This window comes from Carcharhinus amblyrhynchos, chromosome 32, assembly GCF_965287045.1.
Source record: "Carcharhinus amblyrhynchos chromosome 32, sCarAmb.v2.hapA, whole genome shotgun sequence".
NCBI classification, from domain to species: domain Eukaryota; kingdom Metazoa; phylum Chordata; class Chondrichthyes; order Carcharhiniformes; family Carcharhinidae; genus Carcharhinus; species Carcharhinus amblyrhynchos.
Window position 1 is genome coordinate 22357549 of NC_137355.1, and position 26551 is coordinate 22384099.

Consider the following 26551-nt stretch of genomic DNA (forward strand, 5'->3'; position numbering starts at 1 on the left):
TAGCTTAGAAACCGAACAAACTATTAGGAGTTGCCTGCATTGCTGAAAGTCAAAAGCAAGTTAATAACCTCATGTGCGTTGCACATGCACACAATGAAAATGTCAACTGAATGTAATAACAAAATATATAAATGGTCAAAAAATGAACTGAATAAGGACTGAATCAAAGCTTCATATTGAGCAGACAGTTCACCAGAACATTCCAGATTATTCCACTTTATGTTTCAGGAAACTGGGTTTGTTTTACTTGGGAAAGGGAAGTCTTCAAGGTCACAATATTGAAAAGTTTTTTAGAATTATGAAGGGAATTCATACTTTGTTCCAAGCATGTCTGCTACGTCTGCTACGTCTCTCATCAACTTTTACAGATGCGGTATAGAAAGCATTCTTTCTGGTTGCATCACAGCTTGGTATGGGCTCCTGCTCTGCCCAAGACCACAAGGAACTACAAAAGGTCGTTGATGTAGCCCAATCCATCACGCAAACCAGCCTCCCATCCATTGACTCTGTCTACACCTCCCACTGCCTCGGCAAAGCAGCCAGTATAATTAAGGACCCCACGCACCGTGGACATTCTCTCTTCCACCTTCTTCTGTCGAGAAAAAGATACAAAAATCTGAGGTCACGTACCAACCAACTCAAGAACAGCTTCTTCCCTGCTGCTGGCAGACTTTTGAACGGATTTACCTTGCATTAAGATGATCTTCCCCTACACCCTAGCTATATCCTAGCTATGACTGTAACAGTACATTCTGCACTTTCGCCTTTCCTTCTCTATGAACGGTATGCTTTGTCTGTATAGCGCACAAGAAACAATGCTTTTCACTGTATGTTAATACATGTGACAATAATAAATCAAATCAAATCAAATCAAATCAAATCCTCTGAAGAAATTCCTCTTCATCTGGATATACGAGGCATAATTAATGTACTTAAGAGAGAGAGAAGAGGGGAAAATATTAATAAATTAAGGGGCAGCTTAAGGATCTGTATTGTTAATGTGCAAGGCTGACAGAATGAGAATTTATTACTCAGGCAGATAATGACAAGCGGAGATGAGATAGTAAACAATCCATTATTTAATGATTTAATTGGAGATGCAAAGAGTAACAAATTTCAGTTTAGTTTGTTAATTAAACTGGACCAACGGATTGGAGAGTAATTAACTATCATCGATAACATTCAGAGCTGAAGTGGCAGCAATGTGAATTATTCCTAATAATTATTTATTTGACTGACAGGAACACAGATATCGCTGGGTGAGGGGGAGGGTTAAACCTGAATAGCAAGTAAGGAACAGGAGTTATGAATTTTAATTCTTCTATTTGTTAATCAGAGTCTGGAGCCTGGGAGAATGTCTTAACCCACAAACCACTGCAGATTCACAGCACTCCATCATTCTCCAAACATGGGCAGTACTCTAAAACACTGGGGCAGTGATAATAGAAATCAGTGCAGTAGGAGGCCATTCAGCCCATCAAATCTGTGCCAACCACAATCCCACCCAGGCCCTTTCCACGTAACCCCACATATTTGCCCTGCTAATTCCTCAACCTGCGCATCTCAGGACATTAAGGGGCAATTTAGCATGGCCAATGCACCAGTGCACACATCTTTGGACTGTGGGAGGAAACCAAAGCACCTGGAGGAAACCTATGCAGATATGGGGGGAACGTGCAAACGCCACACAGACAGTGACCCAAGTTGGGAAATGAACCTGGGTCCCTGGCACTGTGAGGCCACCATGCCGTTTGAGAACAAATGAATCTGGATTGATATAATGTTTTAATCAGGTCAATGGGTCATCCCAGAGCATTTTATGATGGCAGATGGAATTTAATCCAGATAAATGTGAGGTGATGCATTTTGGAAGAACTAATGTAGGGGGGAGCTATACAATAAATGGTAGAACCATCAAGAGTATAGAAACACAGAGGGACCTAGGTGTGCAAGTCCACAGGTGGAGAAGGTGGTGAAGAAGGCATATGGTATGTTTGCTTTTATAGACGGAGTATAGAGTATAAAAGCTGGAGTCTGATGTTGCAGCTGTATAGAACACTGGTTAGGCCACATTTGGAGTACTGCGTCCAGTTCTGGTCACCACACTACCAGAAGGACGTGGAGGCTTTAGAGAGAGTGCAGAGAAAGTTTACCACGATGTTGCCTGGTATGGAGGGTCTTAGCTATGAGGAGAGTTTGGGTAAACTGGGGTTGTTCTCCCTGGAAAGACGGAGAATGAGGGGAGACCTAATAGAGGTGTACAAATTTATGAAGGGTATAGATAGGGTGAATAGTGGGAAGCTTTTTCCCAGGTTGAAAGTGACGATCACGAGGGATCACAGGCTCAGGGTGACAGGAGCGAGGTTTAACTCCGATATCAGAGGGACGTATTTTACACAGAGGGTGGTGGGGGCCTGGAATGCACTGCCAAGTAGGGTGGTGGAGGCAGACACACTGGGATCGTTTAAGACTTACCTGGATAGTCACATGAGCAGACTGGGAATGGAGGGATACAAACGAATGCTCTAGTTGGACCAGTGAGCGGCACAGGCTTGGAGGGCCGAAGGGCCTGTTTCCTGTGCTGTACTGTTCTTTGTTCTTTATCAACTAACAAATTTCTATAGAACTGTAGTCACTGTTATTCAGTGGAAGCAGCAGACAATTTCACACACAGCAAAATATTACAAACAGAAAATGAATAGTTGCGATGTTTTGGATGTCGATAGAATGTTGATCTAGAGAGAACTCTCAAACTTTTCTATGATTAGATCAGTGGAATATTTCACATCCACCTGAACGAACAAACGACCCCGGTATAATATCTTAACAAAAAGATCGCACTTCAGTGCAGTACTGAATTGTCAGTGCAAATTACGCGCTTAGACATATAATGAGACTTGAACTCCTATTTACTAAGCCAACCTGACACTTCTCTTGCTCATTTAAGTCAGTGTTTGCAAGAAAAATATTGGCTATAATAATTAAATAAGTCAGGGATAATCAAACTAAATGATGTCATCAACAAAACAGTTCACTAAGGCCAAGTCCAATATTATCTTTCTGTGATTGAGAACTAAGTCCTTGATGCATGTTGCAACTTCAACTCAATGACCATTAGTAAATAATATAGAAACACTCTCCAACCCCAGGGGTCTGTCTGGTAAGAGGTTGTCAATTTTTCACTAGCGACCACTCCCGTTTAATTTATTAACACCTTAAGGGCTTCCTGTGATCTAAGCTAGATGTAATTTAAAGTATTTCTTACAGAGTCTTAAAATAACTAGACATTTGAAGTTCTAGTAATGAACTGTTCTCAACCTAACCGTTAATCAAAAGCAGATGTAACTAATCAGATCCATCTGGGAACAACTATTTAATTTTAAAAAATCCAGGCAAATAATCCCACATTTCTCTGCTGTTAATTAGTGGCCTCAAGAATTACTTTCAGCATGCAGTGTGGCGGACTCCAGGAGGAGACTCACTACTCAACAGGTCACAACAGGTAGATCTTTGTGCACAGGTAATCTCTTCAAGTAGAAATACTGGGACACTGAATCACTCTGCAGCAGTAAGCAATCTTTGTCTACTTGATTTCATTGGGAACATGATGCCTCATAGAACCAAAGCACTTACTTGCATCCAGCTGAGCGAGCTACCTTCAAAATGGCTGCATGTGTATCAATCTGCATGCTGCCAATTTAGCTGCTTTCTAAATAAACTGCAGTGCCTTACTCAAAAGGGGCAAAACAGCATTTTAGAGAATCCCGCGAAACTTCAGGACAGTGCGAGCTGGTGCATTCAGAAGGGGGTAGAAAATTGGGGGCAATTTTAAAAAAAGTTTAATTAGACTTACAAGGAGTTGCTGATCTGAAATTTTCTTTGCTTCTCCTTGGTCTACAAAGAGCTTTTCATTATGGACCACGATCAGTGGGTACTGATGACTTTCCTTGAAGATTAAAATGGGAAATGTTCCCTTTGCCTTGACCTCTTTCACTGCAACTACAAAGTTGAAAAAGTCTCTTGAATGTCTGCTGTTGTCATGACGATAGACCACGAGGCCATCGCTTATGTCTTTTTGTGAGAAAGAATGTTCCGGATGACCATTGATTAGAATTTCTCCATGATTAGGTGGAGATGTCACTTGGTATACTATTTCCTCTTTACTCCAAATGTCCATATTGGACTCCACGCTCAAGAGATGGCCAAGGATAGGTGACTCTTGCCCTTGGTGAACCAAGAACTTGGAAGTATTGACTATTCTCAGGTATGGTTCTAATGCATGCACTTCCAAAACAGTCATAGTTTGGTGCACACCATCAGATACTTGGAGCTGGAAAGTTCCTTGATGAGCTCCATGATGTTTAAACAACACACGCTTCTTCTCCATGTCATCCTGACTGAATCGCGACAGTTCACGGGCAGTGTCATCTGCAGAGACAATATTACCATTGGAGATTCCCCATTTGGTATAAATCAATTGGGAATCATCAAAATCCGAGTCCGCATCATGAAAACGGAGTTCAGCTGTGGTTAGCAAGTGCTGCCCATTTAATGTCACATTAAATGTCTTGTTCACCACTCGCACTGGTGGCTGGTCATTGGTTGGTCTTATAGAAATACTCAACTTGCCAAGAATCACATCTGCCTCAGGTTCATCATCATTAAACTGTTCCACAACAACAAAGACAATCTCATCTTCCAAAGTTTCAGAGTCATCGTGCTTATACATCAGCCGCTCTTGGAGAATGTCGTCATTGGTAAACATTGTGACAGCTTTCTCAGGATTGGTCTGCATCATCAGTTGTCCATGTTGAGGACTCTGGGTGACTTCATACACAAAAGCAGTGGTACTCTGACCTCTGGTGAAGAGTTGATCCTTGGTGATGGTTTGTGTCCCTCCCTCTATCACAATCAATGCCTTACTCATCAAAATGGGTACCTCTGGATCAATGCCAATCAATATTGGATAAGTATATACTGGGGAGTGTTGGTCTCCAACAAAAACTTGAAACTGGAAGCTATCTTGGGTTTCCTCAGCATTTCTCACTGTTGCTTCATAGGTGAGACCTACTTGCTGTAAATCCTCTTGTGTGAATGTGGAATGTACTTTTAGCTCGTCATCTCGAACCAGCAACCTTCCTTTATCTGGAGATTTTAGAATAATATACCTGAACAGATCAGCAGGGATTGTATGACCTTCTATTGCAGCTTGCAGTTCATTTTGTGTAATCTTTCCTCGTCTGACATTATTTAATTCATTTGGAGATATTCTTACCAGTCTTATTTTTGCCCTCTTTATTTTTATAAAAAATATATTGTTCTCAAGGATTTCTTCTCCCACTGTTACGTCGAATTTAAGTTTCTCTGTTACGTCTTCTCTGCGAAACTCAGGATCTGTGCTGAAATATCGAAGATGGCCATGTTCTATATCATCCTGATGGAAGGTCTTCACCGGTTTCCATTCCCAGTTGTCAAGTTTCTGTACCTCACCGTAATATAATGGCTCAGTTATGTTGTACAAAATATCCACCTTCTGCCTGACTGCGTTCGTCTCGACAGACAGATTGCTGATGGTGATTAGACTGACACCTCCTTGTGACAGAATTAAACCAGTGTTGTTGCCCACTTGCATGTCAGGTTTCAAGGCCACAATTCTCAAAGCAGTTGGCTCGCTTATTCCTTCTCCATCGCTGGCCTGAAACAATAATTCAGAAACTTTGGCCCCACTGTGAACATAGCGAATATTTCCCACTCTCAAATCTTGACACGAAAATTCTCCAATTCTTTGGCCAGGGTTTCTCGTGTCTTCAATATAACCTGGATCATCTTTATTAACTATAATAATTTTTAACTCAGAACAAACATTGTCGGCATCTACAATATGAATGACATCTGGACCAAGTGTTTTCCAAGTATTTTTAAGAATCATTATAGGATTTCCATTTGGGAAGACTACTTCTGGTGGGTCATTGACAGGAATTATCTTTATACTAAAAATGTACTGTTGACCCTGTCTTAAACAGTTAGGGATCTCTTGTTTACTACGAATAGATACATCAATGGTTAACTGGTCAACTGACCCTTCAGAGCCATCATGATGGTACGTTATATGATGGTGAATCACATCTAACAGGGTAAATGCTTTCCTATTCATCGCACCTGGAATATTAAGTTCCAGGTGTCCATGTCTTGCATCCTGAATTATCTTAAAAACTACTTGGGAATTTCTCACTCCAATTCTACTCAGGTCAATAGTGGGATGCATGTGTTTGAGTTCCAAGCTAGAAATTCCTGCTTCTTTTACAGTTAATGGTTTCAGATCTAAGAGTCTGGTAAAATTATTGAAGACTTTAGATAGGTTCTTACTGAGCACACAAGGTGCATTAGTTGTTCGAACCTTCAAAAAACTTGGAATTGGTGTTGCTGAAATCTCATCTTCCAGTGTATCCTTGCCTTTCTCCATTTCTTCACTCTCTTCATCTTCACATATGGTATCAATACCCTTGGTGACTAGTGCATCTGCCAAACCTTTCTTCTCTAAGTTTACCCAGATACTTTGAATACAGCCAATGAAGGAGCCAGATACTGTTCTTTCCACCAACACATAGGACAATCCACGTTTAATTAATTCCAATGAAGTTTCATTGTTTACTCCACCAATGAACATGTGCCCTCGGAGATCCAGATAGGCCTTCTTATTGTCAATTAATTGCTTTTGAGATAACTCATCATCCACTTTAAGTTGTATATGGTCCATATTAAAAAACAATTGAACACGATGCCATTTTCCATCACTAACAAATCGAGTATTTTCTAGTACAACAATTCCACTTCCATTGTCAAGTAAAACACGGAAATGACCACCTGCAATTTCTAAGACAATGAAGTCTGTCTGCCATCCTGCGTGATAAAGCAAAGGAGCTTGCTGAACCACTGTCTTCAGAAAGCACTCAAATGTTCCTTCTTCTCTTGCATTCCAGCTTGGGAAGGAGATGTAGGATTTTGGCCCTTGAAAGTTGATAGGATAATCATCCTCTGCTACAATTACATTACTACATCCATCTTCTACCTCGTAAACAGTTCTATACCCAGGGAGTGAAGTAAGTGAGGATAAGATGTCATAATCATTGAACTCAGCCTTGGAAATACAGCCTCTGAAAGGACTGGATTGTCTCGACAAGTATGGGATCTTCACCTTCCCAGGTCCACCCACATAGAGGCCATTGTCGATATTCAGTTTATTAAGGCGGCCAGGCACCTTCACTGAAGTCGTGAAGAGTTCATCTACTGTCAAACTTAAAGTTTTGTTCTCATGCACAAGAGAAACATCGTGCCAGACAAGATTGTTAAGCGTCAGGCCAGGCTGAGAATGCAATACAACTTCTCCAGATCCAAGTTCTAATTTCACCTGAAAGATAAAGACACAAAAAAAAACATTTTACGGGAATAATGGAGGTTGGAAACAGCAAGATTGGTGAAGCTGCGATGGCTCTATCCTGTGGGACTGAATTAGTCTTCCACCAATAGTAAAGCAGAGAGTAGACTGAGGCATAGGGATTGGAAAGCACACAAGAGGGAAGTCTCATGTTCTATCCAGCTTAAAGATACAAATGCCTGTCTGGTGTTAGAATATAGACTGGGGGAAACTCCAGTCAGTAGAGCAGAGGCTGAGCTAAAAATCAGACAATTACAGAATAAAAGAGAGTTGTGGTGAACTGGCTGCACATTAATAAAGAGAATATTTCTGACTGAATATTTCAAAATCAAGGGATTTATTTTATTGTATGCACCTGGTGGCGTGAAAAGACAGTACATCTACAGTCTGATGACTCAAGAAATTAATGCTAGTGATTTCTATTTTATCACAGTTCCTATTACCTAATCTGTGTTTTGATAAGTGATAGGTAATTTTTCATCTTTGAAACTTCTGCATTCCAGGAACAGTGTTCTAGGTGATGCCTAGATTACACATTCTGCTTTGGAAAGGTGCGGTCTGCAATGACTCTTGTTGGACATCAAGTATAAATAATTACTAATATGGCTGTATAGCTGAGTCTACGATATATTCTATCACTGCAGCTCCAGTCCATGTTCACTCAGCCTAAGATGAGTGGGGGTGAGGGGTTCGGCTGCCACTCTGCATGGGGATTGGACTGGGCTGGAAGGAGGGCAGCAATTGGGGCAGACTGGTGGGGTGTTGGTGTGCCGGGGAGGACTGCCTTCAGATGCAGCAGTGTGGGGATGTCCTCATCACAATTCATCTCCCTCTAACAGATCCTGAAATCTAAAACAATAAAGCAGGCTGAAGAATGGAAAATCTTTCTACAGATAATGCCTGAATCAATTATCATAGAATCCCCACAGTGCAGAAAGAGGCCACCAAGTTTGCACTGACCACAATCCCACCCAAGTCCAATCCCCATAACCCCACATATTTACCCTGCTTACCTCCCCGAGCCGTCACTAGGGTCAGTTTAGCCTGGCCAATCAACCTAACCTGCACATTTTTGGAATGTGGGAGGAAACCCACACAGACATGGGGAGAATATGCAGACTCCGCAGACAGTGACCCGAGGTCAGAATTGAACCCGGGTGCCTGGTGCTGTGAGATAACAATGCTATCTACTGTGCCATCATGCCACCCTTAATGTGAATAAATGAAATATTCCCCAGAGCTGATAATGGTGGTGTACGGTCACCAGGCTTAATGTGGAAATCATCCATTAGTGCATTTGAGATGTCTGCACAATAATCTTGATAAAGTGTTCGAATGGAATCTTTTGCATGGAAAACCCCTTCCTATGTTTCTGCTCTTTTGCCTAAAAGGGACCTTGCTGTCAATAGCTGTTGCATTTTTGTGCTACTGTGGGCGGCACAGTGGTCAGCACTGCTGCTTCACAGCTCCAGGGACTGGGTTCGATTCCAGGCTTGGGCCACTGTCTGTGTGGAGTTTGCACGTTCTCCTCGTGTCTGCGTGGTTTTCCTCTGGGTGCTCCAGTTTCCTCCCTCAGTCTGAAAGATGTGTGGGTTATGTTGATTGGCCATGCTACAAATTGTCCCCTAGAGTCCTGAGATGCATCGTTAGAGGAATTAGTGGTAAAAATACACAGGGAATTGGGGGTAGGGCCTGGGTGGGATTGTGGTCGGTATGTACTTGATGGGCCGAATGGCCTCTTTCTGTACTGTAGGGATTTATGAATTTCTATGCTTCTTTATTCTTGATCATCCCTTTGCTTTGCAAGAAAATCCTCTTATAGAAGGTTTCTTAATGCCATATCCCAGAGTTTGATGCCATGCCATGTTTTGCAGCCAGTTCCCCATTAAGCTGCCCACATTTAGTTTTTGCAAAAAAAACTTTTCCATAAAATTTCTAAGAGAACATTAGAAAACATTACGAAATGGTCATTACGGAAAGTGCAATGGTATTTATATCTTCTACAAGGATCAGACTGCACTCTTGAGGTGCTTCAGTATAATTGTGATCCATGTAATAGTCACTGTATACATTCAATGTGAGTCATAAACTCAAAGAGGTCTGTACAATTTCCAGCCCTTTAGTGCATTATGGTTGAATGGCCTTATACAGTGACTTTTCCCCATTATGTCTCTGCAGCTGCTGCCCCAAGCTTTTCAAGTCTCATCTTCCACAGAGTTTAAAGATACATATGTCTGTTTAGTGGAATGATACAGATTGGACTGACTCAACATCTAGTCCTGGGTTTTGGATGTGCCATTTTAAGGAGCAAGGCTAGTTTCCTGCACTAGAGGTATGTGCAATGCTTAAACAGCAGTGGCCATTGTAGATGGGACCCCATAATCAATCCTACTATGATCAACATAAGAACATAAGAACTAGGAGCAGGAGTAGGCCGTCCGGCCCCTCAAACCTGCTCTGCCATTCAATAAGATCCTGGCTGATCTTTTCGTGGACTCAGCTCCACTTACCCGCTCACTCACCATAACCCTTAATTCCTTTACTGTTCAAGAATCTATCTATCCTTGCCTTAAAAACATTCAGTGAGGTAGCCTCAACTGCTTCACTGGGCAGGGAATCCCACAGATTCACAACCCTTTGGGTGAAGAAGTTCTTCCTCAACCCAGTCCTAAATCTGCTTCCCCTTATTTTGAGGCTATTCCCCTAGTTCTAATTTCACCTGCCTGTGGAAACAACTTCCCTGCTTCTATCTTATCTATTCCGTTCCTAATCTTATATGTTTCTTTAAGATCTCCCCTCATTCTTCTGAATTCCAATGAGTATAGCCCCAGTCCACTCAGTCTCTCCTCATAAGCCAACCCTCTCAACTCCGGAATCAACCTAGTGAATCTCCTCTGCACCCCCTCCAGTGCCAGTATATCCCTTCTCAAGTAAGGAGACCAAAACTGTACACAGTACTCCAGGTGTGGCCTCACCAGCACCTTATACAGCTGCACCCTAATCTTGCTGTTTTTAAACTCCATCCCTCTAGCAAATTCCATTTGCCTTCCTAATTACCTACAAACCAACTCCTGGAAATTCCTGCACAAGGACAACCCAAGTCCCTCTGCACAGCACACGGCTGACAGAGGAAGAACAGGGTACTCGTGTGTTTGAGCTTAACATTCAAGAGTTTGTGCGCCTCACAGCAATGAATAAACACAAACATTTCTGTGAAATAAACATTATTGCATTCTATATATGAATCTATTATCCTGTGTAACATTTATTGCATGCCATCTTAACTTGTATATACAGAAAATGGAAAGTTTAAAAATGAAGGGAATTAAGCAACTGGGTTCAGGAACAGCAGATGGACAGGACGTGAAGTTAGCAACATAGCCTTGGATTTTGGTCTGCTCATTTGGGAGGTGGTGGGAAAATTCCTTTTCAAGAGATTAAATTGATTTGGATTGTATCCACGATAGACCATGTTATTAGCATTATATGGGGCTGGGGAATAAACAGACTGAACAGCGACAGTTCTCATTTCCTTTGGTCATGCAGGCAATCCTGTACCCGGAATTTTTTCACGGTTTCTCCTGCTCTGTTGCTGGTGCGGGCTTCGCCTGCGTGTATAAATGGGGATTCTGCTGAATATCCGCCAAGGTGTGGGAGAAGGCCCGAGAATGTCTTGGTGCTAGACTAGCATTATGTACTTCTATAAAATCAACTTTAAACTTTAATCCAGGAATACCCAAGTCAGGAAATTTATTTGTGGCTGAGCACACTCTTGTTTTCCTGTTCTAAATCAATCTGAAGCATAGACTCCCACGTAAGTTCACAGAGCCATTCTGAAATGTACATGAGTTAAACCCAGAATATAAAGTTAGCACAGCAGACTGGAATACAAGTGGTGCTCACATGGCTCAGTTATGCAGCAGGAAAGCAAGATATGTCTACATGCTGAAAATATTAACCAAAGACTTCTGCTCAGGCGGCACAGTGGCACAATGGTTAGCACTGCTACCTCACAGTGCCAGGGACTTAGATTCGATTCCAGCCTTGGATGACTGTGTGGAGTTTGCACGTTCTCCCCGTGTCTGCATGGGTTTCCTCCGGGTGCTCCGGATTTCTCCCACAGTCCAAAGATGTGTTGGTTAGGGTTCATTGGGCCATGCTGAATTCTCCCTCAGTGTAGCCGAACAGACACCAGAGTGTGGCGACTAGAGGAATTTCACAGTAACTTCATTGCAGTATTAATGTCAGCCTGCTCATATGATACTAATAAATAAACTTAAACTTAATCCAATGATGATAATTATTTTGAGAAATATTCTACTCAATGTGAAAAAGTATTCACTAAATGAATTGAGTGTGGTTATCATGGCTGTATCTTAGAATGGGTTTAAGTACAGATTATCCCACATAATACTGTACCTGCAGTGCTCCAGCATACAATTCCATCAGCAAGTAGTCACTGTGACCGGAACCCAGAAAAAGAAGCCCATTTTGTCTACTGGTCAGGAACTTCATGGAGAGTCTGTTGGAGATAAAAGACCCAAGTTCCCTCACCTCCATGTAACTGTCTCCAAAGAACGACACTGCAACAAACAATAAAATGTCAGTTTAAAGGAGCACAAAATACATACATTTTCTTCTCACCAGTCCCCCTCTTCCTACGTATCAAAAAGCTGACTCCTGGCTGGGGTAGTTCAGTGAGTACAGCTTGTTTTCTCTTCCCAATATCTCTTACCACCCAAAGATGTGCTGGTTAGATGGATTGGCCATGATAAATTTCCCCTAGTGTCAGGGGGATTAGCAGGATAAATATGTGGGGTTACAGGATTAGGGCCTGAGTGACTCGGTGCAGGCTTGATGGGCCGACTGGCCTCCTTCTGCACTGTAGGGATTCTATGCTACTTAGTTGTAATTATTCTTGTTTAAATCTAAGAGAACTTTTCACCTACTGGAGATATCACAGCAGAACCCAATTCTCTTCTTGCTTGCTAGCCACACAGTCTCCCTTCCTGCTGGATATCACACGTGACTGATTTTCCACTCCTTAGACCCTTAATGCCAAGTTCAATTGTTGCAACCCTGCTATGACCCTGATCAGTGATCTCTGTATAGATTGGAGATCAAACTTGGATATTTACAAACAATAGTATTTAATTAACACCATGGAAGAACACCACAACAGTGGCCACATTTCAAGAAGGCCCTCATTGGTCGGAATGCGCTCTGGAATGTCTCAAAGTTGCGAAAGGCGCTAGAGAAACGCAAGTTCTTTCTCTTTCTCTCCTGCGTGGAAAAGAGAAAATTAACAAGAGGGCCTGAGGTAGAGGAAAAACATTTCATGACACTGAAAGCAAGTTTGAAGAAAAAAGAATACACGTGAGAATATCAACGGTTGGGTAGAGGTGAATAAGTGTGACTAAGATACATTGTGGGTGGCTGGGGGGAGTAAGAAAGAGGGTGTGTGCACTCTTTTTCCAGAATATCTATCATCTAAGTTGCTAAAAAGGCTCCATTCTTTTGCACGGAAAAAATCTCAGTGACTTGGCTGCAGCCTGCTATTCATCAGTTTGAGCAGAGCAGAAGCAATGTGAGAGTACAAATGCTGTTTTATGATGGGCCCAATAGAATGACTCACCATTTCCTGAGCAACTAGTTCCCCCCAGATTATTTGTTTCTCTGACAGAACGTCTAAAAGACTGAAATAGGTTGTTGGGCAATGGTGCCATTAAAATGTGATCCAACATTATCACAAAGCCTTGCTTGAGGAGAGCGGGCACTCCCGCCCTGACTAACCCAGCCTTTCTGTGCTTTGTAGCGTGATTATGTTTTACTCAAAGGAGTTCAGCTTGCAGCTGTAGCACCAATCCACTGAGAGACTTTGCAGTGCATGCATGCTTTCAAAAACAAATGTACATCAAAGAATAACCACAAACAGTGTCCTTTTCAAACACTATAGGGCATTTTTTCAGATGGACATTTAGATCTAGGGTGAGCATTTGACATTTCAGCTGCTTAAATAGAATCTGCAGCTTTCAATGTATTTTGTCCTTGCGCTGTATTCAACAAGGAAATCAGTAAATGGCATCAATAACATCCATCACTTTTTATGACATTGCTGTTTCATCTGGGTCTAATATTAGTCTGGTCCCAATTCTCTGAATGTGCTTTCCTTTTTGACCCGGCTGATGTACCATGATGTCGGCACCTTTTCATGTGCCTTCATCAAATTGCCATTCTTCAGACATTCTCAAGGGTGGCACAGTGGTTAGCACTGCTGACTCAGAGCGCCAGTGATCTGAGTTTGATTCCAGCCCCAGGTGACTCTTTGTGTGGAGTTTGCATGTTCTCCTCATGTCTGCATGGGTTTCTTCTGGGTGCTCCAGTTTCAGGGAATCCCGAGAATCCCTACAATACCGAGGTTAAAATCATAAAATTTCTACGTGCAGAAGGAGGTCATTTGGCCCAATGAGTCTGCACCAACCACAATCCCACCCAGGCCCTATTCCCATAACCCCCATAAATTTACCTGCTAATCCCTCGGACACTTGGGTTCATTTAGCATAGCCAATTAACCTAACCCACACATCTCTGGACTGTGGGAGAAAACGGGAGCACCTGGAGGAAACCCATGCAGATATGGGGAGAATGTGCAAACTCCACACAGTGACCCAAGGCGGGAATTGAACTGGGTCCCTGCTGCTAACACTGTGCTGCTTCCTCCCACACTTCAGAAATGTGCTGGTTAGGTTGATTGGCCATGCTAAATTATCCCTTAGTGTCAAGGGGATTAGCAGGGTAAATATGTGGGGCTACAGAGATAGGATCTAAGTGAGATTGTTATCGGTGCAGGCTCAATGCACTGAATGGCCTTCTTCTGCATTGTAGGGATTCTATGATTCTAACCTTGGTATTTAGATTTGGTAAACTATTTCACCACAAGGATTATCTCAGTCGTCGCCTACATAATGCCCAAAATTCACATTTTCCAGCAGGACTCACTGGACATTTATTGGGAATGAACCTGGGTTAATTTTTTCTTAGTTTACAAGTACCAAGGCCTTGAACAGTGCTGACCACAAAATCCGGCCAACATAATGCCTTTGTCCTTTGCATTCTTTTGTTCAGGATTGTGATTCTGGAGTTAATAGAAGTACATCTGAAGGCTTCTGGAATATGCCATCTTTCTAGGTTATTCAGAGCCAACCTATACTTTGTTAGTGCTGTGCAAGGCAGCAGGCTCCTGTGGCCTCTCTGAAAGTGGCTGCCAATTCGGTGTCGGCTCAGCTGAGTAGGACAAAGATTGAGTGTTGGTCCATACCCAGCAGGAGTGAACGGAGACTGCACAAATCCAATTCACAAAGCATCCGTATAGATTTTCAACTCATCAGTCTGAACCAGATTTGAAGCCAGACATGAAAAATGTATTGCTAACACAAAATGCTAACCGTTCTCCCGCTCCTCTCACAAATCTTCTTAAATTAACCCACCCACTCAAACTCTCCATGATCTGCTGCCAATATCAATATTTCCACTATTTACATCTGTCTCCATTATGAGGCGGCAAATCAGTGTATTATTTCAAAGTGGAATTTTAACACGTTCTGCAATTGTTTAATTGATCATTGACCTTCTTCCATTGGATTTCTGAGGGAACATAGTGTTTTCCAATTGTTTTGCTTTTGGAACTCATTTGTAGTTAGTTGCGACGTTGTCCTGTAATCTTGATATTTAACAGCTTATGAGTAAACATTCTTCTTTAAACTAACTCACATTGCTTGACAAGAGCAACAGGTCCTGACTAGAAATTAAGGAAATTCGGGAGATTGAGTTGGGAGATTTCTAAGAGGCCATTTCAGGCAGGGATAATGACGACAAGGCTGTGAGAACGGCAGTTCCCGGAGACCAGCCATCTTCATTCAAAAAACGACCACTGATAGTGACATGGAGGGCAACAGACAGGAAGAGGAGACTGGAATAACAAGAGTACAGTCTCATGTACGTAGCTGGAGGACGCAACCCAATAGGGTGGGGCAAGGCTGTGAAGGAAAACAGAAAATGCTGGAAAATCTCAGCAGGTCTGGACAGCATCAGTGGAGAGAGAATAGAGGCCATGTTTCGAGTCTGGAAGACCCTTCATCACAGCCCAAAATATTGGCTCTATTCTTTCTCCACAGAGGCCGTCAGACCTGCTAAGATTTTCTAGCATTTTCTGTTTTTGTTTCAGATTCCAGCATCCGCAGTATTTTGCTTTTCCAAACATCACAGAATGCCTACAGTGCAGATGGAGGCCATTCGGCCCATTGAGTCTGCACCGACCACAATCCCACCCAGGTCTTATTCCCTTAACCCTACATATTAGCCCTGCTAATTCCCCTGACACTAAGGATCAATTTATCATGGCCAATTCACCTAACCCACACATTGCTGGACTATGGGAGGAAACTGGAACATGCAGAGAAAACCCACACAGACATGGGGAGAACGTGCAGACTCCACACAGACAGGGACCCAACCCAGGTCCCTGATGCTGTAAGGCAGCTGTGCTGACCACTGTTTCACCGTGCCATGCCGAGGCTGTGAAGGGTTTTGCAAACAAGTGGACCTTTGAAAGAAAATAGGTAAATTATGGATGAGGAGAAAGGGTTAGGGTGAGGTAAATCTTTGAACCAATCAATACCTCTGGTGCAACTTACTTGTTGAACAGAGATTGGAGACTGATCTTCCTGGTCTCTCTGTGCAGTGCAGTCCTGGTGTATTTAGCTCAGCTTTGAGACTTATACACCAGACCGCAAAAACTGGGAGAGGCGTGCTGATGCTCTGAAATCTGTCTACAAGCTCCAGTCTACAGTAGAGTGCTCCAATCATCAAAACCACTAATAGTAATACTAAAGGAATGCATTCAAATATTCATTTATCTACTATGTAGTAACGTCAGCAGCAGAGACAGAAATCACTGGAGAAGGAATTTTTATTATGACATCTTAAAACATCAAATATATTTATTAGTTTTGAAGTACGATAGCCATGTGTAAGCCTCTCATGACAGTCAATTCCTTTTTCAGTTTGCATATTCAGAGTCAATGATGCACAATGTTAATGAAGATTTAATGCGAGCACTGGATGGGTTATGTGGCAAGCAGTAGTTCTGGTGACAGACCAAAAACTATTAGACCTGTTGGAAAAAATGCAGCCAAAGAGGAATTGAACAAAATATGTTGAAGAAACACAAAGAATATCAGCCAACCTTAACTCTGAAACAAGACAACTTTGACTGTCAGTGCGCACATTCCACCAGAGCTTAGTCACTATCCGTATGTGGCATAAAAGCTGCAAATTAAATACGTGCTCACTAGAATATTTAATACCAAACACACAAAGCAACCTCCCATCCCAGATGTGTTTGAAAGTACATATATCCCTCAATGTGCTGATGAACTGTACAGAGAATGGTCACTTGCTAAAACACCAAAGGGTTTTTCAATTATCTGTAGAATTGTATCGCAGGAAGAGTTAGCACTTCTGGCAGAGACGAGGCAAACAGGGAGAAAGGTAATACAATTGGAACTTCACCGAGGAGCCGGTATTCAAAGATAAACAACTGCAAAGCTCATCTCTCCAATCCTATTAAGTAATAAACTAATAAAACAACATTGTGAATCTAATTCAGTCTTACCTTTCAGCCTCATGGAATATGCTCATCCTCTGAATCACTTTGAAAATTGGCAGATAACTGTGTTCCTGATTTTTAATGTTTCCTGCTGAAAGGCTGCATCCAGCAGGATTCAAATAACCATCAAAAATGTTTCAGGGGACGTATTTGATAAATTGATATTTATTTGTATATAAATTTAGATGGAGAACAATAGGGATAGGCAATAAATGCTGGCCAGCCAGTGATGCCCATGCCCCACGAATGAATAACAAAAAAAAGAGTAATTTACTTGCCATTATAAAATCTGTTAATAAATGCTCTGCTTCTGAGTAACGGAAAGCTTATTTTAAATGCAATCACGCTGATTTGTCAGGGCCAGTCATTTCCTTGCAGTATAGTTGCCAGATTTAAGGAGTGCAACAGAATACTTCTAACATGGTTCCCAACCACTGTGCCTTTGCAAAGAAGATCTGGAGAGAGATTCATCCCGTGCGGCTCCGTGATGCAGGACTCTGTTCTCTACAGGCTGTTCCCACAGATGTGGGTGTGCCGGCGTTGGACTGGCGTAAACACAATAAAAAGTCTGACAACACCAGGTTTTAGTCCAACCGATTTATTTGATAACATACTCACAAGTTTTCGAGGGGACTGCCTCTTCGTCAGGTGAATGGAGCCCTCCATTCACCTGACGAAGAGGCAGTCCCCTCGAAAACTTGTGAGTATATTATCAAATAAATAGGTTGGACTAAAACCTGGTGTTGTCAGACTTTTTACTGTTCCCACAGACACAGGACTCTGCTCTACAGGCTGTTCCTAGGGACACTCACCAGGACAATCATTTGCTTGGTGGAAGATGATCTTTGGTCTAGCTGAAACTTTTTGGTCTTCCAGTGCAAAGAATTGTTCCCGATTGAGTGTTGCAAACTGGCACATTCCAAAGCCCAGCACCACACGTTGAGAGACGCATTGAAGCTCAGGTCAGTTGCTCAATGGGGAAGGTTGCTGTCTGGATTCACCACGTTCTGCTCGCATGAGGACAACTCAACCAGGATGTTGGGTTCATGTCACACTTTGTGTAAACCCCATGACTTGCCTGGGCTTGCAAAATTCTTCCACTGCCCTGGCTTAAGACAATTCACACCTCTTTAACCTGTGATTATTCCTCTCTCCACACGCACTATCTGTACCTGTAAAGACTTGATTACTTGAAAAGACTCGCATTCCAACCATTATCTTGCAATTGTGTCTCTGTCTATAAATGCCGTGTTTGTGAAACCTACCTCTCCATTCACCTGATGAAGGAGCAGTGCTCCGAAAACCCATGGTTCCAAATAAACCAGTTGGACTTGTGGCCAAACGGGCCATTGAAAATGGGGTTTTGTAAAGCACTCTGGGACAATTGGGCAAGAAACTAAATCGACAGGCTGCAGTTTAAAGACAGAGACAAACAGGCCTGACAAGTGAATAAACAGGATATGGGTCATCTCCAGGATGAAAGAGACTTTCTGGTCACACTGGGTTGTGCATCAGATGTAAGGGCACTGGGAACCCTTATTTAGGAGGAAGGTATGTGACCTATGTGCCTCCAGCACCTACAGACATGGCCATTGGGGACACACCCAGTGATCGGTGTGGTAGCACCTGATTGGACTCTTATCGATCGGGGGGATCACGTCCTGATCGATTGATTGGCAATGGCCAAAGAGGGGTGTGAAACTAAACGGGGTATAAAGGGTGCTGTGCAACCAAGAATCTCTCTTTCTGACCCCACGAATGAGCTACAACAATGGTGACTATCACCAGCACGAGGCGAGCCACCACACCCGAGAAGGAAGGAAGGAAGACCAGAGCCAGAGTGCCAGACCAGACCAAAGGACCAGACTACACAGACGTCTACCGAGACCAGTGCACAGATAAAGGCCAATATCTGCTTGGGTACTTGCCAGTCATGCAAAGTTAAGTCAAGGTCTTGTAATGGACTTGAACTTTCGTATTTTCCTGTAAGATAACTTATTATTGGTTGGGTGGGTGATTATTGATTGTGTGGGTTTAAATAAATATTGGTTGTAGTAACAAGACGTCTACTCGTAGTTATTTGTCCACCGTATAAGGGTTAAAACAGACTGTGCGACAGTAACAGGCTTTAACCTGGCAATGTCAGATTTCTTACCGTGCCCCCCCCCAGTCTAATGCTGGCATCTCCACATCAGAAGTTCACCAAGGGGAAAGGAATTCTGTCAGATCCCTCGAGCCATTGGACTCACAATGAATGCATGTGGTTAATATTACATATATCACAATTGTATGGAAGTGCCTCAGACAGCAATCTGATCCATGCAGAAAACATGTCACTGAGTGTCTTTAAGACAGAGATGGGTTCTTGATTAATAAGGAGGTCAGTGGTTATGGGGATAAGAAAAATATCAGCCATAATCGAATGACAGAGCAGATTCTATGGGCCGAGTGGATGAATTCTGCACCTATGCCTTATGAGATGTTATTACAATCTCTGTGATGGCCATTTTGAAATGTTTGTAATGTTCTTCCAGATATTTTACAAATAAAAATAAGAAAAAAGGTCTCCAACCACTGTTACTTTCCCTTAATAGCTGCCTGCATAATTCTGAATGTGGGAAGTTAGGTTCTCATTCACCCCCAGGGAACACTCCTCCAAATACACCCCCCTATTCAATTCCCAGACTGATAAAATTACTCTTTAAATCCATCTGTTTGGATAGAAAGTTGCTGACCCAAATGAGGTTCACAGGAAATCTGAACAACAAAGTGAATCTGCATTTTAAACATCCTGTTTGTAAATGATTCAGTTTTAAAAATCTCTGTTAATTGAGTAATGAAGAGGTTTCCCATATAGTACTGACACTGTGCTCAAGTCTCTGGCTTCTGATTTACAGAATGAAATGCACAACCAGCTAATAAAAACAAAAATTGGCTTTTAGCTACCAAGGAGAACCAAGGTTAAATATACAGAGGAACTGAGGAAACCCTTGGGTATAGGAAGCAATGACCTGCAAATTATCTGGGTGGAACTGAACTGGACTAGTCATACAAATACTGTGGCTATAAGACCTGATGTGGGTATGCCGGCGTTGGACTGGCGTAAACACAGTAAAAAGTCTGACAACACCAGGTTTTAGTCCAACCTATTTATTTGATAATGGCTTGTGAGTATATTATCAAATAAATAGGTTGGACTAAAACCTGGTGTTGTCAGACTTTTCGCTATAAGACCTGGTCAGAGGCTGGGAATTCTGCATGAATGACTCAGTGCCTGCCTCCCCAAAGCCTATCCACCATCTACAAAGCACAAGTCAGGGGTGTGATGGAATATTCTTCCCTTGCCTGGATGAGTGGAGCTCCAACAACACTCAAGAAGCTTGACAGCATCCAGGACAAAGCAGCTCACTTAACTGGCACCACATCTATAAACATGCAGTCCCTCCACCACTGACACACAGTAGCAGCAGTGTGTACTATCTACCAACACTTTCCAAACCACGATCACTACCATCTAAAAGAGCAAAGTCAGCAGATACATGGGAACACCACTACCTGCAAGTTCCCTGCAAGCCACCCACCATCCAGACTTCACCATCATTGGGTCAAATCCTGGAACTCCCACCCTAACAGTACTGTGGGTGTATTTACACCATATGGACTGCAGCAGTTCAAGAAAACAGCTCATCAACACCTTCTCAAGAGCAACCAGGGGTAGGCAATGAATGCTGGCCAGGCAGCAATGGTCACATCCCATAAATGAGTGAAAAAAAAGTATTAGTTACTCATTTAGCTTAATGTGTGTTTTTTCCTTCTTCTTTCAAGTTAATATTTGTGTTTTCACATTGAATGGCAGGTAATTTTTTTTCATACTATTAATATTTCTAATCACCAATGGAAAACAATTTAAAAATGTTAGATATATTTATTTCAAGCATAAAGCTGAAATCTAGCCCTGGAGGAACCTTACTCATTTGGCATCTCTCTCATGGGATAGAGATTGTTTTTGTGTGATATATTTAAACAAATATATTTGGATTTATGTGACAAATTTTCAATTCTGTCAGATACTGTACACAAGGAATCTTTTCTCCTGCCAGTTAGGCTAGTAACAGTCACTACTGGAAAACTGGACTAATTAGTAACAGATCCAGGGAAAATGTGCATCATGCCACCCTCGTGCTTATTTTACAGGGGCCAGAGTCTCTGAAAAGTAAAGGCCTGCTGACACAGATGGTTACAATAAAGACAGGAAGCAGTGAAGAAAGTACAATTATTCTGAAGGGTGGAGAACCTCTTAACCACTCAGCTACTCAACACAGTCTGCTATCTCCTTGCTCTGTTTATTGCAGAGCACTGGGTAAATGAATGCTCAGTGACCGGAGATTTGCTTAAGGTGCCTGATACCAGAATGGGTAGTATTTGAACCGATGTTTATCATAATTGCATCATTAAAAATCATTAATAAACTTGCAGAACGGATGTGTAAATGGCCCACAAGTAATACAATAAAAAGGGGCTTTTGTCTCATGGATTCAACCTTCCCCACCTGCTTTTACCTACCCTGATTTCCAGGGCTTCTATTTGTTAAAAATAAAAATTAATTTTAAAAAACATACAGCTTCCTTAAAAAGATTTTAGTCACCAACCCACCTTTTGAGAGAGATTTGCTGCCTACTTTCTGTTGTCTGAATGAAGTTTTTTTGTGAATAAAGGTTTGAGATGGGTTGGGGTCTGGTTTGTGATTTAGACCATTTTTACCATCTCTCCTATATCCCGAACGAACCCATTTGGAAGTTAAAACTCTCTCAATGATGCGTATACTCAGTCTCACATTCACCGATGAACGCATTCATAATCACTCATTCACAGGCTGTCACACAGTCATTGATCAATGTACCCTGTCTCAATGTCACTTGAGCAGAGAAATAGTCTCACATATTAACATTCCTACTCATCTGACACAATCAGATTCAGACTAATTTATGGTTAATCACAGTCAAAGGCTGGCACCAAGTTTTTGCCCTGAATTCTACTGTCAATTAGTGGCAGTGACATATGGTAGTCATCCGTTAGTGAAAGACATTGATGCACTGTAACCACAGGGAGACAATCCCAGTGTTTCCGATGGAATTCCACAGACAGACAATCCCAACCTATATCCCATGCAATTACACAGGATGGCAACCCCAGCATATTTGGTGTAATGTGAGCTCTGAAGGCCTTTATTTGTGTAAAGTTTGTTCTTTCCCATGTATTTTTAGCTGTGGATAGCGAACTGAGGAATATTCTGGCCGGGTGGCTGTAACATTGACTAAAACAACTTTGGCCTTTCATTTAAAGTTGGAAAGGATGACTAACAGATAATTTGCTTTCCATGAGTTTAGTCAAACAGGATTTGGTTTCATAATGTATGCCTAAAATACATTTCTGCCAAAAGATGTAAAGAAAGAAAACTCCAAGAAAAACTGGGCTTGGTCATTGGCACACAGAAAGGTCAGGATAATAAATACTATTTGTTTCCAATTCATGCTAAAAAAAATGTTGCTCTGTTTCCCTTAAAGCATAAATTAATTCTTATTCTGTTTCTCCAAAGGTGGATTTATGATTTACTTTATAGTAATATTGTTTCTAATTTACAATGTGTTAAGTCATGATATTTGAGCCAGTTCCAGATTGGAACTGGGTTCAGGTCCCAGAAGGTGTGTATATTAACCATTGAATCATTCAATTCTAACCTACCCTTCTACTGGAGTTAATTTACACAGTTTATATTCCCAACATGGAATATGTTAGATGATGGACGGACTGGGTGATTGATTCTCCCTTTGTCTATGGGATCTGTGTCCAGTTCCAGCTCAGATAGCTGGCATGAAAATCTTTCTTGCCTTTTGACTGTAAAGTTCCCAGCTGAGTTTGTGTTGTCTTAGTTCAGTTCCTACTGGACTAGAAACCACAACATGAAAACAACAATTTCCAAAAAGACTGACACTGGGAAACAGAAAAATGGATCCAGTGGTTGGTGCCCATCTGAGGTGTTTGTGTTTTGAAATGCAATCATTTTATGACGTACCCTACCTGGCTTTCCATAGTTATGTGTCGTTCTGCCATGAGGGAATTTCTGGGGACAGCTACAATACAACCATTTCAATCAAGACACTACGCTAGAGTGAATATCGTCCTTGAGCTGTTAACATGATGTGGGAAATGGAGCTGTAACTCCGTTTTGGAAAGCTAGAGCAGAAGCTACTACAAGAGGAACACTGAAATGTTCTAACCTGCTAAAAGCTGAAGAAAAACAAAGGCAGACAAAAGGAAAAGCCAACACAAAGCGAAGGCTACAAGTAAACTACTGGGCGAGACAAGAACGGCTGTAAGCGTTCCACTCCCAGCTCCTGTTGAAATGAAAGGCAATGTGCGACAGACTGGAGGTTTTTCCATTGGCAGTGGCAAACTTACAAGACTGCAAAAGATTTAGTTAACAAGCTGGTGACAAAAACTAGTGAATACAAACTAGTGCTGAAGTACTGTGACATCAAGGATGAAGTTAACTTCTAGTGTTATGCTGCCCTAGGAGCAGCCCTAATACAGCGACCCCAATGCAGCAAGGACAACCAGTGGCATTTGCATCCAGGGCAATAATGCAAGCTGAACAACACTACATTCCTATCAAGAAAGAGTGCTTGGCTATTCATCATTGAATCCCTACGGTGCAGATGGTGGCCATTCGGCTCATCGAGTCTGCACTGACAAAAATCCCACTCGGGCTCAATCCCTCTAACCCCATGTATTTACCTGCTAACCCCCCCCCCCCCGACACAAAGGGGCAATTTAGCATGGCCAATCCACCTAACCTGCACATTTTTGGATTGTGGGAGGAAACCAGAGCGCCCAAAGGAAACCCACGCAGACACGGGAGAACGTGCAGACTCTGCACAGACAATGACCCAAGTGGGAATTGAAACCGGGTCCCTGGCGCTGTGAAGCAGCAGTGCTAACCACTGTGCCACGTGGGCATTTTCATCGGTACCTGCTTGGGAGAGACAGTCTAACCACAAGCCACTTCAAAGCATTTTTCTCAAACCACTACTATCTGTTCCAAAGTGTCTGCCAAAATGTTACTTTCTTTGCAGCTATAATGTCTGTATTGGGCCATACAGGAAAGGGAAACTGATGTACATTGTTGTCATGGTATCAAGGGTGGCACACCCCATGAGGAACTTTGAGGGGGCAACAAGAGAAAGTGAATTCTTCCAGATTCAACATGAAGCAGCAGTTCACCAGGCTCCGAAGTCATGAACCTAGGAGAGGCATTGGATGGCATTTGGGGCAGCACGGTGGCACAGTGGTTAGCACTGCTGCCTCACAGCACCGGCTTGGGTCATTATCTGTGTGGAGTCTGCACATTCTCCCTGTGTCTGCGTGGGTTTCCTCCGGGTGCTCCAGTTTCCTCCCACAGTCCAAAAGATGTGCTGGTTAGGGTGCATTGGCCATGCTAAATTCTCCCTTGGTGTACCTGAACAGGTGCTGGAGTGTGGCAACTAGGGGATTTTCACAGTAACTTCATTGCAGTGTTAACGTAAGTCAACTTGTAATAAATAAGCTTTACTTTTATTTTAATTTACAGCCCCTTCCATGAACAGGATTTTCCTGTCCTGCCAAAGTCAATGGATTTTTGAGCCCCTGCCCCACCACTACATGATCTAATATTCCACCCACTGAATCAAAATAAAATACTGCCCAACAAGATGCAAATCTCCACGTGCTGTGAGAGGTTTTGATGGAAGGACGACCCAATATCATCAAGGACAGATCAGTGGTCACAAGAGTTTGTTGGACATACTGAGAAGTTCTCATCTAGTACGGAGGAAATAGAGTGATTATCCCTAAGGAGATGACAGGAGGGATGCTGAAATGTATCCATGCAAACCAGCAAGGAACTGAATTGATTCTGAGGAAGGTGAGTGAAGTGCTCTTCTGGTCAAACATGAGCAATGAAATTAAAAATCATATTGGCAAGTGCGGTGTGAGTCACCAATACCAAACTACACAAGTCAGAGAGCTGTTGATGACACATGACATCCAAGACACAGCATGGATGAAACTGGGAGTAAATCTCTTCACTATAGCAGGAACTAATTACCTTGTCACAATAGACTACTACTCTGACTACTGGAAGGCAGACCAACTGACTTCAACAAAGACAGAGAAGATAGCAGAATGCTTGAAAGTTCACAGGTAGCACAGCAACTAGTGCCATGAGAACAACATCCAGATGAACTGTTAATCTCAAAACACAAGCATACCATGAAGAGATCTGAATGCTTGAACAACTAGATACACAATGCAGTTGCAGAAACTAATGAGAATAATGAACAGTTTGTAATGGAAGAGAACAGTTGTGATGTGGTGGATAACTTGGGCAATTCACAGTTACACAGGATAATGCATGGCAGGTTACTGGTTCTTTATTAGAGAAAAGAGCGTATTTGGGTTTTAAAATGCAAGACACATCCTCCCTGACTTGCTATAGTCATGTGACTGCTGCCATGAAGGAATGTCTGGGGCAGCCATGATTCAAAGACTGGTAACATGAAGTAGGAGCGGGGAGACATTGTAGAGGCAAAAGTAGAATTATATTTCTCACATTATACAGATATTGTACATATCAGGTACTACAACAGCAAGAACATGCAGCCCCGCTTCTAAAAGGTTATGCCCACAATGCAGCTGGTCAAACCCCACAGAGAGCTTATTTTACCAACCCCTGCCTGAATCTCTACTGTGTAACATCATATCTACTGATCAGTTAGCAAAATAGTCTGCCACGTTGCTGTAGATAACTTCATACCTCATGTTATGCATTGTAACCCAATGCATCTGTCATATGATTACGTGGTGACATCATCAGACGTGTTTGGGAGATTTCACCCCTCTTCCATCCTGGACTGCAAGCGATACACATCGAATAAAGTTTCACTAACTGGTTAAGTAACCACTATGTGGCAATCTTTTCATTCATTTATTTTTCTTGTTAAAGCGCGCTGACCACTTTAGTATACTACACCTCAGAATTGAATGTGTGTTGAAAGGGTGAAATTTCTCTCTTCACTTGGTGCAGGAGTGCAGTTTGTTGTGGAACTGCCGGTATAGCTAACTTTGTCAGCTTGATAATTGTGAGTGCTTTTCTTCCATGTCAGGGCATCACAATTCAGACAGAACCTTGAACAGCACCTTCTAAACCCATGACCTCTACCACCGAGAAGAAGCAGATGTATGGGAACACCTCCACCTGCAAGTTCCCCTCCAAGTCACAGACCACTCTCACTTGGGAATATATTGCTGTTCCTTCACTGTTGCTGGGTCAAAATTCTGGAACATTCCTCCTAACAGCACTGTGAGTATTCCTACACCACATGGGCTGCTGCAGTTGAAGAAGGCAGCTCACC

At 42.3% G+C, this 26551-nt stretch overlaps 1 protein-coding gene across 1 annotated transcript in view; it reads right to left on the reverse strand.

Annotated features, from left to right (window-relative positions):
* Positions 1 to 26551, reverse strand: part of cspg4 (chondroitin sulfate proteoglycan 4) — a 72161-nt gene that overhangs the window by 32204 nt on the left and 13406 nt on the right. Inside the window, exons 2-3 of the mRNA XM_080216191.1 lie at positions 11855 to 12018; positions 3854 to 7408 (exon numbers count right to left, since the gene is read on the reverse strand). Of these exons, the coding sequence (XP_080072317.1) occupies positions 3854 to 7408; positions 11855 to 12018 (3719 nt within the window). The remainder of the gene's footprint in view (positions 1 to 3853; positions 7409 to 11854; positions 12019 to 26551) is intronic.